Source organism: Oryzias latipes, chromosome 3 (assembly GCF_002234675.1).
Source record: "Oryzias latipes chromosome 3, ASM223467v1".
Lineage (NCBI taxonomy): Eukaryota > Metazoa > Chordata > Actinopteri > Beloniformes > Adrianichthyidae > Oryzias > Oryzias latipes.
In genome coordinates this window covers 18,090,744-18,111,237 of record NC_019861.2, presented here as the reverse complement: position 1 = coordinate 18,111,237, position 20,494 = coordinate 18,090,744, and the positions used below count along the sequence as shown (strand labels likewise).

The following is a 20,494-nucleotide window of genomic DNA, read 5'->3' as shown; positions in this document are numbered from 1 at the left end:
AAGCAGTAATTCTTGGTCTGCATTGTTCGGCAGCCCCCCCCCCCGCAATCTCACGTGGATTTTTGTGATAATTGTGGCAGAAAAAGCAGGAAGTTGCGGCTGTTTTTTTCTAAGAGATGAACCAACAGCTAAAGACGAGCTTTAGCTAGTATTTTTGTTAGAACTGAGCGACTTTATCAGCAGAATCAGAACAAGGAAGTGAAGACTTTAACCACTTCTGATTGGTCAGACTGATGACATGTGATTAAGCCTTCAAGAATGATTGGCGGAGACAGTTAAAGGGGCGGGACTTTTCCTTACACAGTTATAGCTGCAGCTAAATCGCGGTACCTGCATTCTTGTCAAAATGTCTTTAATAGAATTAAATAAACACAAAGAAAAATTAATTTTAAGATCTTTTATATTCCTAACTACTCAGTGTTTTATCAGGGCCTGTTTGGATGAACAAAGAGCTGATTTCCTGAAGATGGAAAATGTTTTTAGATCAGTGAATGAGGGCAATTTCCCACGGCGCACTTGACCATCTCCCACGGCACACTAGTATGCCGCGGCACACTGGTTGAAAAACACTGCATTAGAAGATAAACTGCTCTATAGCAACACCATGCTGTTACATTGTACCTGCATGTATAGGAGGGGCTTTGTGGGGTTGTCACAAACAATATCAAGTTTTTGGATGTTAATATCCTGCTGAGTGTGTGTGTTCTTATTGATAACTTACAGAGACTGGAGAGACTGGAGGTTCTTTAGAGCTGCACTGGGGACACTTTTAAGCTGGTTGTTCTGAAGCATCCTGAAAAGAAAAGCAGACATCCAACATGTTCAAACATTTACATTTTAATACGGTGAATGGGATCCTCTGTGTAAAAATGCACTCAGTGTAATTTTGTTGTTGTATTCAAGTGCAGGTGTAAATTCAAACTTATTCCAGAACTTGTATTACTAGCTGTAGAGCTATGAGTGAAAGATTTGGATTGTAACGTGTGTATTGTTTTTGGAATTTCCAACAACACAGCATATCACAACTGTGGCAGCCTCGACTCCATTTACCTTTAGATCCAAAGGTTTTTTGTCTTTCATTCTTTCTGTTTGCTTGTGAGTCTTAAGAGTCTGGATAGACAATTGTCCCTCTGTATTGCCTTCTTGGTTTTATAACTCATCTCTCATAAACTGGATGTTGATATGAACACAAAGGAATGTCTGCAGTCTGTTACAGTCTTCTGCATGCACAACAAAAACAGTCAAAATATCTGATTGCTGCGCATTAGTTCCAGCAGCCATGCAGCTTGTTTTGGATTTTTTCCAAGAGAAAAACTTTAGAATCACAGTTTCAGGAGGAAATATGAAGTACTTTCAGGTCAACAGGTAAAAAGTCTTAGCAGTATGCCTAAAGTCAGACTGCAGTCTAGAGAGGGTGTCATGCCCTGAATCCAGCATTACTTCACCTGTGGGTGCATGGATGAAAACCTGCAGAGGAGCATTTTAAAAAAACTTAAACCTATTATGTTGCTTTAAATGGAACTTTTAATCATCTTTTAATCCATGACTGACTAAAATTTTCACAACAAAAGGTTTTATGGATTTGCGTAAAAACGAAACTGAAGCACTTGTATCTCTGGTAAGTATTGAGTACGAATAAAGTACAGTAATCCTGCCTCAGTGTTTATAAAAATGGATGCCTATCGATTCCTTTTAAATTCAGTCTTTTTTATTTTTATGGTAGTGTTACGCAGGAGCAAACAACTTGGTGAGAAAAGTATTTACAACACCTTCACACATTTGTGTTGTCAGCAGTGTCCTAGACCTCACCTGTGAAACGGCAGGACTTTGACCCCTTTACTCAAAGCACAATCAACAGGGAAAAGCTGCTCGTTTCCCTCAGCCTGCTTAAAGTAAGCAGGTTTACCTCTGTTTTTATGCTGTGTAAAGGTTTCTGTTTTTCTAGACACAACCATAAATGATGCCAGAAAAAAATGATTAGATAAACTCTACCACGATCTCTGAGGTAGCAGTGACAGATAGCGGCAAAATATTTCCACAAACGTCACTCTGGCCGTCAGTGTGTGAAGAACTTTAGAAATAAATGTGTGCATTGTGTGTGCTGATGTTGGCATGGGGGGTGAATGCTTACAGGACTTTGAGCTGATGCAGTCCAGACAGGGCTTCAGGGTGGATGAATGTCAGGTCATTTCCTGCAAGCCGTCTGCATTAGGGAAAGAGTCAAGCTTTTAAAAATGGTGCACCAATTCAAAGAACAGAAATCATTTCAGTAAATAAGACAAACAGAATTTCACTGCACTTCTAATTATAGGAAACAACATTGGAACTTTACGTAAAGAACCATAGATTTCCCTCTATTTAGTTCCTCTGCACTTCTCTTATAAAGTCTTGCCTTGTAACATCAACCAACAGGTAACTGCTTCAGACGTGGATGAATTATTAAACACATAAAATATCCCCTTGCCTTGTTGGGAACAGGACTTTTGTAGGAAACATAGGTGTAAATAAGCTCTGATCAAACTGACTGGGACACAGAGACCAAGCACACTATCTGGCCTTAGAGATTAGCAGCAGATTTATCACCCTGCAACATGAGTCAGACCAGGCTGAATTCCCAGCAACAAGAGCTGCAAGGTGTGAAGCTGAAAATCAAGGCAGGCCAACTTGATGCAGTACCTGTCTGGAAGGTTAACCTATAACTGTCCTTTGGATTATACAACATACATTTTACTGAACAAAAGCTCTGTTACCTTTCTGTAAAATGTGGCACTCTGACAATAACACAGTTCCCACTAATGATATTTAAATAAATTTAAAAAAGAAATATCCATATGAATTAATTATTTTCACACTCTTAAGCAATCACCAAAACATCAGGACTTTTTGTCTAATGGACTAGGGCTACAATTATTTATCATAAATCATAAATGTTCACAACACAACATTTTTCTATTAATGTGCATCATACTAGAATATTTTATGGGTGCTGTCCAACCAAGATGGGGTGGAACTCGAGTTTCTTCCTTACCCGTTTTTAAATTGCACATGTTTGTCTGCTTAATGGTTCTGCGTAGTTGTTTACTAAGGAGTGCTTCAAGATAAGTTTATAAATAAAAATAGTACTTCTGAAAGGTGCACATATTTTAACATTTTTAATAGTTAAGGAAAAAGGTAAGAGGCTATTTAGTTGTATAGGCACAGCAGTGTTGGTTTATCTTTGATAAAATAACAGCATAGTAATACCTGCAACTTTTAAATTAAGAGTCTAATGCTTTAGGCTAATTTACAGAGTAATTAAAAACATGTAACTTATTTGCTTTCTACAGACCAAAAAAGATTCCAATTCACTGACAAACACATACAAATTATGCAAAACATTCAACTATAATCTAAAAACCCTTCATGGCGAAAAGAAAACAGGTAGAAACAAGTAGAATTTAAACCACAAAACAAAGATTATTTTTCAAATATTCTTGAGTGAACAATAGTAAAAAACTTTAAAAAAAGGCAAATAATCATCTTGAGAATAAGCCTGTAGATAATTGGTTTCTATATTTTATGTTAAAACAAGGCTACAAAAAAAATGTATGGAGGTGATGTGAAGAAGCTGCTATCAGAAACAGACCTACTGCTTACAATGTGATGACATGCTGGAAAGTCAAATACCTTATGTACTGATTGATTCTTCAAGCTTGAAATAAACATTCATATTAGACACTAAATGCTAAGAAAAAAAAAACTTTGAAAATTGAGTCTGAAAGAATCATAAAGGCTAAAAAAAAACAACCCAACCCTAACAATACATTCAAAGTTAAAATAAATTAATAGCAGCTGTTAATGCTGATTAGTTTTTGCTCATTTTTCTGGGAGAACAAGATGATGCAGTATTATAGGATTACTCATTTAAAGCCAACTCAAGGACTTGCATGAACTGTCATGAGCTCCAAATAATAAGACGTCTGCAGGTTCAACAACCACGAACAAAAAGTTTTTTCTTAATACATTTTTTTAAAGAAAAAAAACCATGAAGGAATAACTGTAAATTTCTGACACCCCCCCCCCCCCAATTCATTTTCTATTGTTTGCACAAAAGAGAAGAAAGAAAAGAGATGACAAAAAAGTTAATCTGGCATTCTTATTCCATTTGCCCGCTCAGACAAAGGATCACTGTAAGTTCCTCTGTCAGACACTGCATGAAAAAAGCAACATGGAGCTACCAAGGTTTGGTATCAATCACTTCTAAACTGTGATATCTGCGTCTGACAAATAAGGGGGAGAGAGGTAAGCTTCCTGGGAATACTTAATAATCGCCTTCCTGGCTGACGACATGCCAGTCAGGAGGTGTTGTCATGCTTTGACTTGAACTTATCCCATAAATATTTTCTATAGATAAATAGGGATGGGGAAACACGAGTGGCAAAGTGAGCTCTTGCATCACCTTTTTCAGACGTTTGGCAAACAACTTAAAAAGCTTATTAGCTTTTTGTATTAGACACATTTTTTTTTCTTTAGTGGTTAAGTGTAAGATTGCAGGTATTACAATGATTATCCAATGATTATCAAACGCCCTTCCACCTTCTTGCATACGTTAAGCAGACGGTAGATGCGTGCATGCACTTTGCAGATGACAAGTTATGAGCCGATTGTTACATGACTAGGTTGAACAAGGAATTTTTATGTTCTAACCTCCCACAAACCGACGACACTAAAAACTGGATTCATTCTGAGAAGCTGGTCTGCTGGGCCAGCTGTCAACGTAAGCCCTTGCGGCACAATGACTGCAGGAGCCAGAGCTGTTCATGTCAGCCTAGATGTTTTCCAGCTCGAGAAGCACCAAGCACACTTGGTATGTAACTTTGCTCAAAATTTGCTCCTGTGCGTGCTTAGGCAGGCTTCAGGGCCAGCATGCTCCCTGCTGAAGGACAGCTTGGCAACAGAGTCCATCCAACTCGTATAATAAAGTGGAATACAAAAAAATATGCATGGAGAAACTGTATTTCACATAGCGTGGCCAAACTAAGGCTAACATTTAGAAGGCAGAGGAACCTGATGCTAGGTAACAGAGCAGAGTTAAAGTACAAGCTTGAGACATTCAAGCCAACATCCATACACTGATAGAGCACAGCTGGGGAAAGGTAAAACACCTCCATTTTGATACAAGTAGAAGGTGATTAATCATTTTAAAATAGTTACTGCTTCTCTCAGAATGACTGTATGACAACTTTCAGCCACTAAGGAGCTGTTTGTGTCACACATGGGTAAATTTTCAGACAGAAATACATCACAATAAAATGACTTGTATGGTAGAACAAGCAACCTCCAATGAAATGTAACCATTGTAAAGCAAGCAAGCTAAAAGCTATGTATTTCTCCAAATGGCAAACATTAATACACTGAAATCCTAATATTAATAAATTCATTGTGTATCCGTCAAAGGTATGAGGAAACTGTGATGAGGCAGAATTTTTCAGATTATTTGACATCTTAAGCAAGTGGGCGTATAAAAGAAAAAAAATAGGGAAACAGATTGTGTGACAAAAGAAGAATATTCCTCCATTTTCTTCTTTATTTAGAATAATCTAGTTTCTTTTTTTTCCCTCACTGATCTCCTTCTCTGTCAGCTCTTCCTCTCCCTGTTTTTGCCCTCCGGGCCCATGCTTCGGTTCACTGACACTGATGCAGCCCTAAAGCAAAAAAAGAAGTCACCCGCCAAAGTTCATTGAGACAAGCCTTCTGATTCGTTCCCAAGAAAAGGTTAAACAAACACACGCAAGATTCAACCGAGGGTTTAAGTCAATCAGAATAACATTGTGCAGAAAAGATCCCACAAAAAACGACTATCAAGGTTGATGATTTAAGACAAGATATGCTTTTCACTCAAACTGGCTGAGTTTTTGAGCCTTGTTGCCACGGAAACCTTTGTTTTGCCCTCTTCCTTCCTGTCTTGCATTCCTTCACACAATGTGATGAAAAGTAAATTGCCTTTCAACGAAGCAGATTGCAGCATTGTACGCAGAAGAAAAGGGTGAAGACTCGTCAGATTGAAAGATGCAGACAAATTCAAAAAGCGTGGCCACAAAGTCAAAACTAGCGAAACTGCGAGCGTACGTTCACCCACTCGTTTATTTTCATGGGTAGTGCACATAAGCTTCTTTAAGATGGACTGATTTTCATCATTGGCTAGCAGCACCACAAAGCAAGACAGCAGCATACCGGTAGGATACAGTGACAACATCCACATAGACTGGATGCATACTATTCATCAAAGTCTGAGTACACTGAAATGTTCCTTCTACCCTCATAATCCTTTAAAAAGCTCAAATCCACAACGGACGTTGCTTGGTTGTTGTTTCAATACAAGTTGTCTCACCACACCTTTTTAATTGAGCTTTACAGCATCTTTTGGGACTGCTCTTACTCAATCCATGTATGATGAGTGATTTAACCTAAGAAGAAGGGTATGTTGCCTGTTGTAACAGTAATTTTTCAGTTGCTCATAAAAGAATGACTTCATGTCAACAACAGGGTAAAAAAAAAAAAACATAGATAAAACCTTAAATAAATGGGAGACTTACAGTTCCTCCATGTAAGGGAAGCTTTTGAATACATTTGCTGGAAGCTCAGTGATATTGTTCATGCTCAGGTCCCTGTGGGAAGGATCACAAACAGACAGAATTGATTAGCATTTTTACAGTTCTAAGTATGTAACATCTTTGCAAAAACCTGACTGACAGTAACAAGACAGACTTTCTTTATATTCATTAGAACAGTTTGCTGACTTTAAAATGAACTAAACCTGAAACCAGCAAAACAATTTTGGACACACATATAGCACTGATTAAATGAAAGAAAAGAAAAAATTTGGGTAGCTTCAGCTTTTATGACATCTTTATATCTAGACTTTATCAGTAAGACGCTAAACTCAAAGGGAAAATGCCCTAACATTTAGCCCCAAGGATCTTCATTGTTCAAATCAAGAAGTAAAGATAGGCATGTAGCTGCATGAAAACTATGCAGAGACCTTGATTCACTTCTTCTGAAAGCCTAATATACACAGCGTGTTTACATTTTCAAGAACAAACCCATGAGTTTTCTGGGCAGATTTATTTCGTGAGTTTATGCTAATCCTTGAAAAAGCTTAAAAAGGGGTTTTTGCTGACGTTTTAATTGAGGTCTATTTTTAATAAAACATGTTTCAAGCAACAGTTATGACAAAAAGAAAAAAAGACAAGAGGAAAACTAGTAAGAAATAGCTTACATTTACAGAAGAGCAACAAACTAAGACTGTTTACCTCACAAAATTGCCAAAAGAAAACCAAGGTATTTTTCCACTTTACTAAAAAACTTTTTAGAATTGTCTTACTTGTTTTCCAACCTTGGTTTGGGGAAAGAAAAAGAAAAAAGGCCAATGCAGCATACATATAAAACTTTACCTGAACTTTCAAAAAATGTTTGAACATTTTCAGTGACATCGCGCCTGTTTTCATGGCAGATCCTCTTAAATATCACAGATCATTTCTCTGTCTGCTAGTTCCTGGTTATAGTATAACTACAATGTCAAATACAAAATATCCTGAATCACACCAGCAGGTTTGGTTCCCATCAATGTTTGTTGGGTTGGTTAATCCACATTTTTGGTAACTGGAAAGGTTTGCTTGAACTCTGGTGTGGGTCAACTAGGTGAAACCTTGGTCCCTTTAGATTGAGGTTCTTGGGTCACTTTAGGGTGAGATAAAAGTGCAGAAGTGAAGTAAAGGGAGTAACTGATGTAATGTGTGTTGAAAGGTGCAAAATAAACTGCGTGAGCGTGGTGTAGAGGGAAGTTACAGAAACCTATTACCATTGGGAGAACTCATCACAAAAATAGCTTAAGAGTAAAATATTACTTTTTGTTGCAAAAAAAAGTGGTGTAAGGTAGAATTTTGGATGATTATTTATTTATTTCATACGCAGAAACCTTCGGATAACAACAGAACAACCATTCAAATTGTTATTGTTTAACGAGGCAAGACCACAAAGCATTTAAAGTCTCACTCTGATCATTTACTGATCAGACCAGTGGTCTTTTAATTATGTTTTCAGCTCAAAAAAAAAAACTGTGTCGTTTTCTAACAGTTTTTCAGAAGTTTCATTACAACTTGCGTCTGAGTTGTTGGCGGGACCATCAGCATGGAATAAGCCTGCACATATTTCCCATCAGCCCTTTGTTTACACTCTCCCGCTAGCTTACAGCCCCTCACAACCCCAACCTAAAATTAGCGGTGCAACAAAATTCCACATGAGTAAAATGCCACAAGAACATGTTAAAAACAACAGAAAACACAATTGTCTTTTGAGCGGTTCTTTAAAGATCAACAAATGCCATTATTTTCTGCTTGTGGCCGGTCACTTCATGTGGACTTAAATTACTGTGCTAAATCTCCTGTTAACCTTCATAGAACCAAACAGTTTAACTTAATTTTGGTTTTAACTTTATTGTGTTTGATTGAATAAACGTGTCTAGTGCTGTTTTTCCACAGAGATGTCTCATTTGCTGCTGTTAGCTAATGCATTTTAAGCTGCTTTTATTATCATTTTTGTTTTAGTCTCACTGAAGCTGATAGGCTTCTCTTTGCTTTTTTTTCTATTTTTCCCAAAGAAAAATCTTACATTTCTTATTTATATTGAATAAACTGACAAAAGCCTAGGGTGAATCATAAAAAAGGCTTCCTGAGTTATCAGTCTACCAAAAGTAAACAGCATCATTAGGAATCCTTATTACTACATTATTCAGCGTATAAAACACAGAAAATTTTGAAATACATTTGTCTCTTCAAATGTTACGTTCTACTTTCAAAGGTATTAGAAAAAGTATATAAAAGTAATAAATTACTCATATAAAACATAATTTTGAAACAGTAATTTTGTTGGGTAGGGGATAACTTTTGAACAACAATAACAAGTACTTTGTCTTGTTTAATAGTAACTTGCACAACCCTGCCTATTACGTGATGATAAGAGGATTAGCGGACTAGCCATCTTTCTCCTTCTTGCTTTTATTTCATCTGTCAGGCAGTATTACTCCCAAGAGTGTGATGTTTGGAACTGCGTAATCATTCTAGTAAGTCTGGTACCATTAATTAATAAATTAATTTGCTTCTGAGAGCACTGCATGTGAAAGCAAACCAAATCAGACAAAGGTGGGAACCTTATTGACATTCTCCATCCTTTAGAACCAATTCAATGTATCATAGTATGAAACCAGGCTAATTAACAAAAAAAGGATGTCAATTATTAAGGAGTGGGTTTTTAGATTGGTTATTGATTGGTTCTTTAAATTGGATTATTAAGAGGAAAATGTGACTTCTTATTACTTCTCTGTATTTCTGCACAATAAATGGAAGAATCAAAAAGCAAAAATATGCAGGAAGCAACTTTTGATTTGAATAGGTTTCATTTTTTTTCTTAATAAAATTTAAGCAAAAATCCTTCTTGTGTATTCGAATGAGGATATGGATTTAGTTACTCAGCCATAGTATGTTATCAAACACCCTTTCAATCCCTATTCTATCGATTCTAATCATGAATTGTTTGGCATTTTACTTTTATTACCACGGATAATTTATATTCAATTTATTACAGACCTTAAGCATCTAAGCTCATTGCTCACTTTGTCCAGAAATTGTTCCAAATACAGTCAGGGCCAAAAATATTTGAATTATATATTTGATTTTTTCTAATTTTGTTTCTGTACATTACCCCAGTGAATTTTAAATAAAACAATCAGATGCCATTGAAGTGCAGACTTTCAGCTTTCATTCCATGGGTTGAACAAAAAGATTGCATAAAAATGTGAAAAACTAAAGCATTTTTTAAACACAATCCCTTCATTTCATGGGCTCGCAAGTAATTGGACAAATGTAATAACTGAAAACCAAATGGTCATTACTAATATTTGGTTGAAAACCCTTTGTTGGCAATGACAGCATGAAGTCTTGAACTCATGGACATCACCAGATGCTGGATTTTCTCCTTCTGAATGCTCTGCCAGGCCTCTGCCAGGCCTTTACTGCAGTGGCTTTCAGTTGCTGTTTGTTTGTGGGCCTGTCTGAAGTTTAGTCTTCAACAAGTGAAATTCATGCTCAATTGGGTTAAGATTAGGTGACTGACTTGGCCTTTCAAGGATATTCCACCTCTTTGCTTTAATAAACTCCTGAGTTGCTTTGGCTGTATGTTTTGGGTCGTTGTCCATCTGTATTATGAAACGCCGCCAAATCAGTTTGGCTGCATTCACCTGGATCTGCGCAGACGGTATGTCTCTGAACACCTCAGAATTTATTGGGCTGCTTCTGTCCTGTGTCACGTCATCAACAAACACTAGTGTCCCAGTGCCACTAGCAGCCATGCACGCCCAGGCCATCACACTGCCTCCGCAGTGTTTCACTGATGATGTCGTGTGCTTTGGATCATGAGCTTCTCCACGACTTTTCCATACTTTTCTCTTGCCATCATTCTGGTAGAGGATTATTTTGGTTTCACCTGTCCAAAGAATGTTTTTCCAGAACTGTGCTGGCTTTTTTAGATGCTTTTTAGCAAAGTCCAATCTAGCCTTCCTATTCTTGAGGCTTATGAGTGGCTTGCATCTTGCAGTGTACCCTCTGAATCTACTTTCATGCAGTCTTCTTTTTTGGTAGACTTGGATATTGATACGCCTACCTCCTGGAGAGTGTTGTTCACTTGGTTGGCTGTTGTGAACGGGTTCCTGTTCACCATGGAAATGATTCTGCCATCATCCACCACTGTTGTCGTCCGTGGACGTCCAGGTCTTTTTGCATTGCTGAGTTCACCGGTGCTTTCTTTCTTTCTCAGGATGTACCACACTGTTGATTTTGCAACTCCTAATGCTGTAGCAATTTCTGGCATGTTTTTTTCTGTTTTCTCAGCTTAATGATGGCTCCTTTCACCTGCATGGAGAGCTCCTTTGACTGCATGTTGTCTGTTCACAGCAAAATCTTCAAAATGCAAGCACGTGTCCTCTAATCAACTCCAGGCCTTTTATCTGCTTCACTCATAATCACATAACAAGGGAATTGCCCACACCTGCCCATGCAATAGCATGGAAGTCAATTGTCATATTACTTACGAGCCCATGAAATGAAGGGATTGTGTTTAAAAAATGCTTTAGTTTTTCACATTTTTATGCAATCTTTTTGTTCAACCAATGGAATAAAAGCTGAAAGTCTGCACTTCAATGGCATCTGAGTTGTTTAATTTAAAATTCACTGTGTCCTGTGTGTACAGAAACAAAATTAGAAAAAATTTGTCTCTGTCCAAATATTTATGGTCCTGACTGTATGTTCCTTAGTTAAAAGAAATTGTACTATGCTATGCTAATTATAATAAGTAAACTGTCTGGAAACCAGTAAAGAGCCTAAACACAATGTAGCTCCTGTATAAAGTGATTTGATGGTTGTTGTTTTTTTTGGTCAGGTACCTTTGATTTTCAGAAAATGTTTGAATTTTTATTGATTAATTAGTTCATTGGTTTTATTGATTAAAACAGCCGATAAGTTCTTTTTCTCTTGCTTTAGCAGAACAGTTTTACGCCTATGGCTGACAAAATGAAAAGTTATAACAGGTGAGGTGCTGTTAGGTTGGAGATCCATGTTCTTTCTTGCTCTAGCTAGCATCTCACTGACACTTTTGATTTTTATCCTCAGATGCAGATTTGCCATACGATCTAGGTCTAACATAATTCAAAATATAATATTGATTTAGTTTAATAATAATTGATAATTTAATACAATATAATGTTCGAAATTTCCCACAATTTTCTGAAGATTTGCTCCTTATTTTGTTAATAAATCTTTTTCATTGTTGTTGTTTTTTTCACAATTTGACAAGTTCCATGGGAACAGAATTAAAGTTTTCTAACTTTAGCCCATTAGCAAGGTAAAACTTAGTGATATCAGGTTTTCTTTGAGATCATCATCTTTGCTAAGATTACCTTACTTGTTGTTTCCTTTAATATTATCCCCTTTTTCAGGCTTGTTTCTTGACTATAAAAATCAAATAAAAAAGTGTCTGGATACTAAAGAAACCTCTAAAGCGAGCCAAACTCAGATTTGGATCTCTGACTATGATATTAATTCTCTTTCCTACATCAAACAGAGTTTTAAAAAAAAATCATTCAGGAATCTTGATGCATGCCTCCCTGTCTTTACTCCCCAAATAGCCATCTTAATTTCCATTTCATGTCTTTCTTTAAATCTTGTGTGTGGCACAAAAATGGGAAAAAAACAGTACAGTCTCTATGCAAACCCCCCAAAAAAACGTACATCATCCCAGAAAGCCATTTTCCCTTAGCTTACCAATAATTACAATACCTTATTATAATTACATTTAACATTAACAGTTAAACAAAACTTAATCCTATCCAAACAACATGGGCTGCCCCTATCAGTAATCGGACACAAATTTCTTTGACCACATTTAAAAAAGTCTGTCCCGTTTTTTGATGGACTGTTGACTGGTGTAAACCCCATGCTGAAGCCTAAATGACCATCACACTTCCTCCCTCTCTTTCTGTCCGTCTGCTTTACTCATCAGCATCCCAGCCTGCCTTTCTAAAACAGACTGCCGGACACAGAAAACACAACTGTGATAAATGGTGACAAGCCCTAAATGATTCTACAAACGGGTTTCTATAAATTCCAAAACCATGTGCTCTTTGCTTTATTTAGGCAAGCAAGGTTCTCTGAGAAAAGCATTGGACACACAACGGAAAGTGGGGATACACACTTCTACAAAGAAATTTTAAGTTTTAACCAAAAACTACTGTGATCTTAAACAATGATTCTCAGAAAGTAGCAACATTTGATTAAAGAATAAATGGATGATTTCAAAAGTTAAGAGCTTTATTCATAAGATCTGAACAACAATCTTGTGTTTCTCCTCCTTTGAGAAGCCTCTTTTCCAGTCAGAGCTTTTATTAACAATTGATCAAATTACTTTAAATTAGGGCTGCACGATATGAGGAAAACTCGCGATATGCGATATTGGTAATTAATATTGCGATAACGATATAAATTGCGGTATATAAACAAATAGCAAAAAAAAACAAAAACATAATTTCCATTTCACTGCAACAGTTTAAAAATTATACTCCAAATGACACTTGTCGACGTAGGTTAAATGCATAAAGGGATTTATTTCATTTGTGCAATATTTCAAGCTGCCATGAGTTTGTTTTAGCACATTTAAGGTAATCATTTATTGCGATTTTTGCCGTCTTTTGCGGTATGCATAATGCACAGCTAGATTTCGCGATAACGATAAATTTGCGGTATATTGTGCAGGCCTACTTTAAATATAAAATAATTTTCTAAATTTTGCATTCTATTTTACGATTCTAAGCATTTAATGAAGAACTGAAGCTAAACTGAGAGAAAAGCACTGTGGTTAAGGCCTGATTCTGTCTGACAGTCAGTCCAAGAGAGATCATGAAATAGCTTTGTAGCAACTGTAGTGCATGAAAAATGAACAATTAGTTTTCACTTTTACATCATAAAATGATTTTTTTTAAAAGCTATTTCATAATAACAAATCATTAAAAAAAAGTTTGAAAATGCTAAAACTATTTAATATAATAATTGGAGGAAATCTATAAACCAAATCAATATATGTTGGAGGAGGTTTTCATTGAAAATGAATTTAGACTTTCAACCGATACAAATATTAATATTCATAATCAAACATTTGGACATTGGATCAAAACTGCAAATTTTCAGATTTATTAAGTTAAGACCTTGACACTTTTTTAACCATTTTTTCAACCCATATCAAACAAAAAGCAGTCTATTCCAGGATGTAGTTTGTTGGCTTGTGTGCAAAGTAAATGTACTAGATGTAATCATGGGACAACAAAAAACTAAATAATGTTTCTCTGTTGAAAAGAAACTTTTCAAAAATTTGAAAATACACTCAAGGGGTTGACATAGCCCAGAAATTTGCACTGGCCCATAGGGCCAGTAGTTTTTGAAAGTAACTGGCCCTGCGTGAAAGGCCCGACACCGCGCACAGCGCGACCTGCCGCTGCAGGCGGCACCCAAGCGACGGACGCCGCAACTTTAGGGCATGCCCCCCCGGAAGATTTTAATATGGTGCAATTTGGTGCATTCTGGTGACATCTAGCACTTATTTATACACTTTTCAATTACGGAAAATATCAAACTTAAATCTGCTCTAGTCAGATTCAGATTTATTGAAAAGAGCACTGCAGTGTAGTAGGTAACACTAGTTAAGAAGTTTTCATGCTGCTTCTAATCACTGCTATTTCACATTTGTTCTTAATCAATAGTTAAGAAGTTTTATTTACTTTTTTGCTCTGACTGCCTTGAGGTTCTGCTTTTTGTTACTGTTGCAAAGTTACATTTACTTTTTAGATCCTTAATTACTATTATGCTGTTCAAATTTGCAGAGTAACTTATTTAAAGTGGCAAAGTTACATTTACTTTTTAGTTACTTAATTAAATTAAATAGTTGAAAAATTAAATAAAATGAAATTACTGAGATCATTCAGCTTTTGACTACAAATACGTACTGTTTTACAGTGTTGTACAGAAAAACAAAATTAAGTACTTTGACATTATACTGCATTTGAGTCTGAGATTCAGGTATTTGAGTTGCCTTTGATTATTTGACATTCAGCTTAAAGCTTAGTGCATACAGTTTCATCTTCAATGCATTCATTAAATATCTTGCTGTCCATACTACTAATTCCACCCATTACTCCATCTTGGGGAGGTATGAGAAACATCTTTGTGCGTTCGTTGTCTCCTTGTCCAACTTCCCAAGCTATTTTCGCCCCATTAAGTTGCTCCGACGGATGCAGTCGGAGCAACGAACAGTGTTACAGTGTTACACTGTTCGCTGTTGCGGAGCGTGCGCACCACGTGACCAAAACAATCATGGCGGACGTCAAACTTTCAAAGCGATGAAGACGAGGTAAATCTACACGTTTTCTCAAAATATACTTTATTGAAAAGGGTGAAAAATATATTAACTGTTAGATATTTTAGTGGCCCGAGCGGACAAGTGAAAAATAAAGTCTTGTGGTCCATACTGCTTGAGAAACAGGACCGGGCCAGGGGGCAAATGGCTATGTTGAGCCCTGACACTATAATGTTCTCACAAATATCAAGTTTTTGTTTAATAAATTGTACTTATTGTATTTTACTTAAAATCATTCAATGCTATTTATTCAATTAACCTCAAGTACTTTTTTTTGTTTTTGTTAAAATTGTACAAAAGAATCATCCTTCAGGAGTTATAAGGTGACAAACACTGACAATTTGCTCTTATAAATGTATTTATAAGACTGGATCACTATTGTTTTAAATTAACCCAATTTTTTTTTAGAAAGTACATCAATTTGTATATAGTTTTGTTAAATTTCTGTAATTTTTGCCCCTCATGGGAAAAAAAACTAAATTTTTTGCAAATCTCAGATGTGGCTTTTATTTTATTCCTTATAAAAATGGCTATTTAATTTAGATAGCAAAAAACGGGTAAGGATGATTAAATTAATGGAGGACAATTCAAAGGCTTAACACTGAAAGAGGCAGTACAATTTTAATATTCTCCCATCAGCAGCTCATCCTGCTATGACAGGGATACTGACTGGCTCCATTCATAAAGTTTACCGATACTGAAGCCAACAACTTCCATAATTATAAACACCTATGTACTCACAGTTTACTATTGCCCAACTCTTCAATGTCACCTTGAGTATTGAGGAACCTGGGCAGTGTAACTGAGATTAATGTTCTTCATCTGTTTTTCTGTTGCCACTACAGAAGCTAAACCTGAAAACCCAGAGGCCTGCAGGTAAGGGTCAGGCTAACAGAGTCTCATGAATTCCAGTTCATCAAATGTGTGGTCTTCTGCAACCTGGTTTTTCCTACAAATCAACTGTTGATTCACAACAAGAACAGGCTGTAAGGCACATCCTCCCAAAAAACCAAGACTAAATTATGTGGCATTTGCAGCTGAAAATGCTAAACAAGAAATGCTTCCTTCTTTAAATTATCACAACCTACTGCAGACATTCAATTTGTTCTTTTTGGAAACTTCTATTCTATTCTTTAAAATGCAAGAAAAGGTGGGGGGGAAATGTAGGTGATGTAAAGACAGAACATGAGATGTCTTTTTAACACATAGCAGATCACTGCAGGGTTTATTAGCCCCAAAAGAAGGAGCCCTTGCAGCTGCAGTGCGTCTTGCTAATCCATCATGATCCCTAACCCCACTGCTCCACATACAAAAGAGACAGGGAGTGGAAGAGGACAACTAAAGTTCAAGAGACTAAGAGAACAAATGAGTGTGCGACAGAGAGTGACAAACAGCCTTTCACATACTTCTAGAAGCTCAGATGAAATCATGAAGTGGTTTGGAGTATAAAGCCTGTCCCACCCCTTAATATTAAAACGCAGTGTGTGTAATGCAGGTTCGCAAATAATTTGAATCGCAGCAAAAATCTGGTTACACAAAGGCAGCCTGATGAAAATTTGTAAAACAGTCAGTTCCCCATGCCTTAAATGAAACGTCCCTCTGACAACATCAGAGAAAGGCATGCTGAGGGCTGCAGTAACAAGTGGTAGGCTTTGTGTGACAAGTTTCCACTCAGTCTGTTTAGTTTACCTCACACATACTTGACAATGTTGATTTCAAGAGGCACACGATTAATTCTCGTCTAACAAGTCTTTGGTAACAATGCTTGTGCGGAAAAACAGACCCAATATTTCCACAAAGCATGAGGTAACCTTTACGCTTTTCTTCAACTTAGGTTAGAGATTTAAAAGCTTTGTGCATCACAACACTTTTTTTTTTTTTAGGTTGGAGTAACAGCAACTGGTTGTAGTTTACTTTGGTTTGTGATTAACCCAGCGATTGTGAAATAAACATTTACTTGGGTGGGCAATCATCAACAGTACCTGCACAGTCCATAAAGTCCTAACCTACTTGGTATCTGTTTATGGGACATTTGGACGAGCACTTTTTCCTAATGAAGTCATTAAACTCTAGATGGGAAAGCATCATAATCATTTTAAATAAAAGGCAACAAACCTTTCGAACAACAAAAGACTAAAAAAGATAATTTGCTGTTTGTTAAATTCCTTGTTTTCTTTTGTTGCTATTTTTTGTCAGACATGGTGGCTCAAGCACAATATCTTCTTAACTCCTTTTTTGCAACAAGAAACTAAAAAGCTTGCAACTACACTCTTCCAATAATATAATTATTTAGTATCCAAGCCAGACAATCTGAATACTATTACTCTCCTTATTTATCTATAATAGCATTCCTTTCTAAGTTATAAGTGTAAACACTGATAAATTTTACCATGCCTAATTTTATCATAAAATAAGGCATAGTAAATCATTAATGGTAGTTGTGCAAGAGTTAAAGCTCATTGATCAGTTTGAAAAATATTGGTAGCATTAAGGATAAATATATATGAAACAAAGTTAATTTCCTTTTAAAACAAAAATATTATATAACCTGTTTATTTGCAAGCCCATTGCTTTTGGAGCCTTGTACTATGAGACAGTAAATGAACTCCAAACTGTTTTTCTTCTTTTCTGAAGCTTTAAAACAACTGTGTTGGCTTTAAAGGTTAATTGAGGTGTGAATAAATGTCAACCACCCAACAAACTCTTTCAAAATAAGATACAAGTGAAAGGTTTGATCTTTTCTCCACAAATGGAGTATTTCCAGCTTTACTGACGGGGTTTTGGCACTTCAGCTGACTGAACTAAGCCATACTGGGTGCTGAATGTTATGGCACCCCAAACACTGGCTGGAACTCCTTCCAAACTGAGGCATTTTCTGGGAAACTTGCTCTGGGATATTCTCATATAGTTGTTCCCTTACGGTTGCCGGAACATACTCGAACTTTTAAGTTCAGTCAGTGGAAGAAGTACTTACAGATAGTAGGTGAAAGTACTGAGTCCTGTCGGGACGGCGGTGAGTCCTCTCCCGGAGCAGTCGGCGCCCCCATCTTCGTCGCAGCTGCAGGAGGGGGAACACACAGCCGTCGACTGCCCTTGACCGGAGGTACACGGGCGGAGGAACCACCACAAACATACCCAAAACAACCCCGCACGCATTTTCTTCGCGTCGGTTCAGGTGGCACAGGTGAAGAGGAAAGGCCTTCGTCTGTGCTTTCTTCCACTACGGACGCTGTCTTCTCATATGTGGTTGGTCAGTTGAGGCATAAACAAATGAACACTGCCCGTCGCTTCCCCCCCAAAAAAAGAAAATTCGGCGTTAAAGCTAGCTTACGCCGCCTCCGAGGCGCGCGCTCTTTCGGAGAGACATTTCTCAACGGCTTTCTGTCGTATTAGTCCATGAAAATACGCGAACAGCGTTGACGACAGGAGCAGCAGCCTACCTTGCGTTTTTCGTTGTCCCATAAATTACTAAATTGAAATAAACTCACTCGTTTTGCTTTGCTCACAAAGACTACCAACTGGAAGCTAAAATAAAGTGTTAAGCCAAACTAACCGGACGATAATTTACGTCCTGGTTTCTTCCCTTGCAGGAGAGCACCGCCAGTGTTCAGCCATTCCTCACGTTTCCCCCCTCCCCTCCTTCCACTTCTGACATCAACAGCGTGCTTTCAGCTCGACAGACACCCTACCGGACAACCTGCAGCAATACTGGGGCCCCGGCCTGTGCTTCACATGCTACACAAAAACCTGCAGGTCTCCCACAAGCACCCGCGGTTCTGCCTTCTCTTTGGGGTCAATCTTCAGTAAAGTAACGATTTCCCCTTTCAACTAAGGGACAAAGTCTTAAAATGTGAACTGTAAATTAATGCTTTTTCTATTAAATGTTATGAGATAAAAGTTATTCTAAAGTTTTTTGTGTCGGAGGGACTGTCAAATGGACAAAATCTTTTTCTTAAGTATTTATTTAGGTTTATGATTTTTTTTTGTCAGTGCACAGCTCAATAAAAAAACAATGGATTTTAACAAAGTCAATTTTATTTAGTTTATGAGGGGGGGGGGGAAGCACAATTAGTGAACATTCAAAAAGCTACTTTTTTGTTAATCCCATGAAATTTCCTAGAAGAAAATATAGCTTTTGTGAACCCATATTGCATCTTTTAAATAAAGGTTCTTTCAGTTATTCAATATTTTGAACCAAGCTCTGTTGTTTGATAAGATTCTTGCTGCTTAAATTGCCTTGAGATGTTTCCTTAAACAGGATAACTTCCAACATCATATTCTATCTCTTTAACGTATTAGTAAGTGATGTTCACCTTTCAGGTTTGGGGTTGCCAGAGCAAATCTGATCAGCACATTTGGTTTGGCAGTGATTTTTATGCTGGATGCCCTTCCTATCTGTGCTGGGGACTGGCACAGGGAGACCCAGACTTAGGCCGCCTTGTGGCTACAGAGTTGAGCAGTAGCGAGAAGGTTCTTGGCTAAAGACCCACACTGGAGGAAGCCCCTTGGAAAATGAACCCTGATTTACCATGCACCAGGCCTACACACAGCCAACTGAACCATCCAGCAGCTTTTTCATATTTATATATAGATTCATTAGTCAATAATTGTCTAATATTGAAGACAAACATGATTGACCTCAATTTATCTTGCCATTTTATCATAACAGCATTATGTTTTCATAAAATAAAGATGAAAACAGTTAAGTTTTCTTTGCCTTCAGGATTAACCATTGTGCTGCAGTACCAACACCTTTCCTGCACTAACATAATGCAAGGGATAACAACTGCAGGGTGGAGGCTTGACAGTTGAGATTTAGGATGTAGTTACAGAGTTCATGAGAGATTACTGCCATGTGTTCATGTTTGGTGAAAAAAGTTTAAAAACTTCTCTGCAGGATGAAGCTTTGTCCCAGGTAATATTTTGATGTTAAGTATGCAGGAGCCATTCAGATGCTTATATTATGCTTTGTGAACAACAAAAGTAGTAAGATTTTTAGATTCAAATTTATATACTTTAAAAAAATAATGAAAGCTGACAAATTAGTTTGGACTAAATAACCATATTGGCTAAGCAAACATGTGAAAACAAACCAGTTTCACATGTTAATAGTTATTGAAGAACACATGTTAATGGCTATTGAAGAACAAGAGTTTTTGCAATTCCTGAACAGTTTTAATTAGTGTATTTAGTTGTTTGACTTTATTTTTAAGGCAGTGATGTGCAAACGTTGATATGTGAAACTTAAAAGAAAGCTGAAATATTAAATAAGCTTCTTTGCAAAAACGACATGCATGAAAATATCAAACATACATAGTAAACAAATGCTTTGGAATTGGGATAGTGCTTTGCTATACCTTCGCCCAAAGTGCTACATTTACATCGCTGCTTTGGCAACCATCTGTGGGGCAGTGTCTTGCCCATTGGCAGGTAAGAAAAACCACCTATAAACAACTAGCTTGTCCTGACACCTCAAGTTTCTGGATGATTGTGGTCCTGTCCT

General features: G+C 37.0%; 1 protein-coding gene across 2 annotated transcripts in view; it reads right to left on the bottom strand.

The window, feature by feature from the left end:
* lgr4 (leucine rich repeat containing G protein-coupled receptor 4) overlaps positions 1-18,843 on the bottom strand; it is a 31,509-nt gene extending 12,666 nt beyond the window's left edge. For both annotated transcript variants that reach the window (XM_011489840.3, XM_011489843.3), the window contains exons 1-4: positions 17,966-18,843; positions 6,576-6,647; positions 2,132-2,203; positions 722-793 (exon numbers count right to left, since the gene is read on the bottom strand). In XM_011489840.3, coding sequence (XP_011488142.1) covers positions 722-793; positions 2,132-2,203; positions 6,576-6,647; positions 17,966-18,147 — 398 coding nt within the window. In that variant the 5' untranslated portion in view covers positions 18,148-18,843. The remainder of the gene's footprint in view (positions 1-721; positions 794-2,131; positions 2,204-6,575; positions 6,648-17,965) is intronic.
* Positions 18,844-20,494: the final 1,651 nt, after the last annotated feature.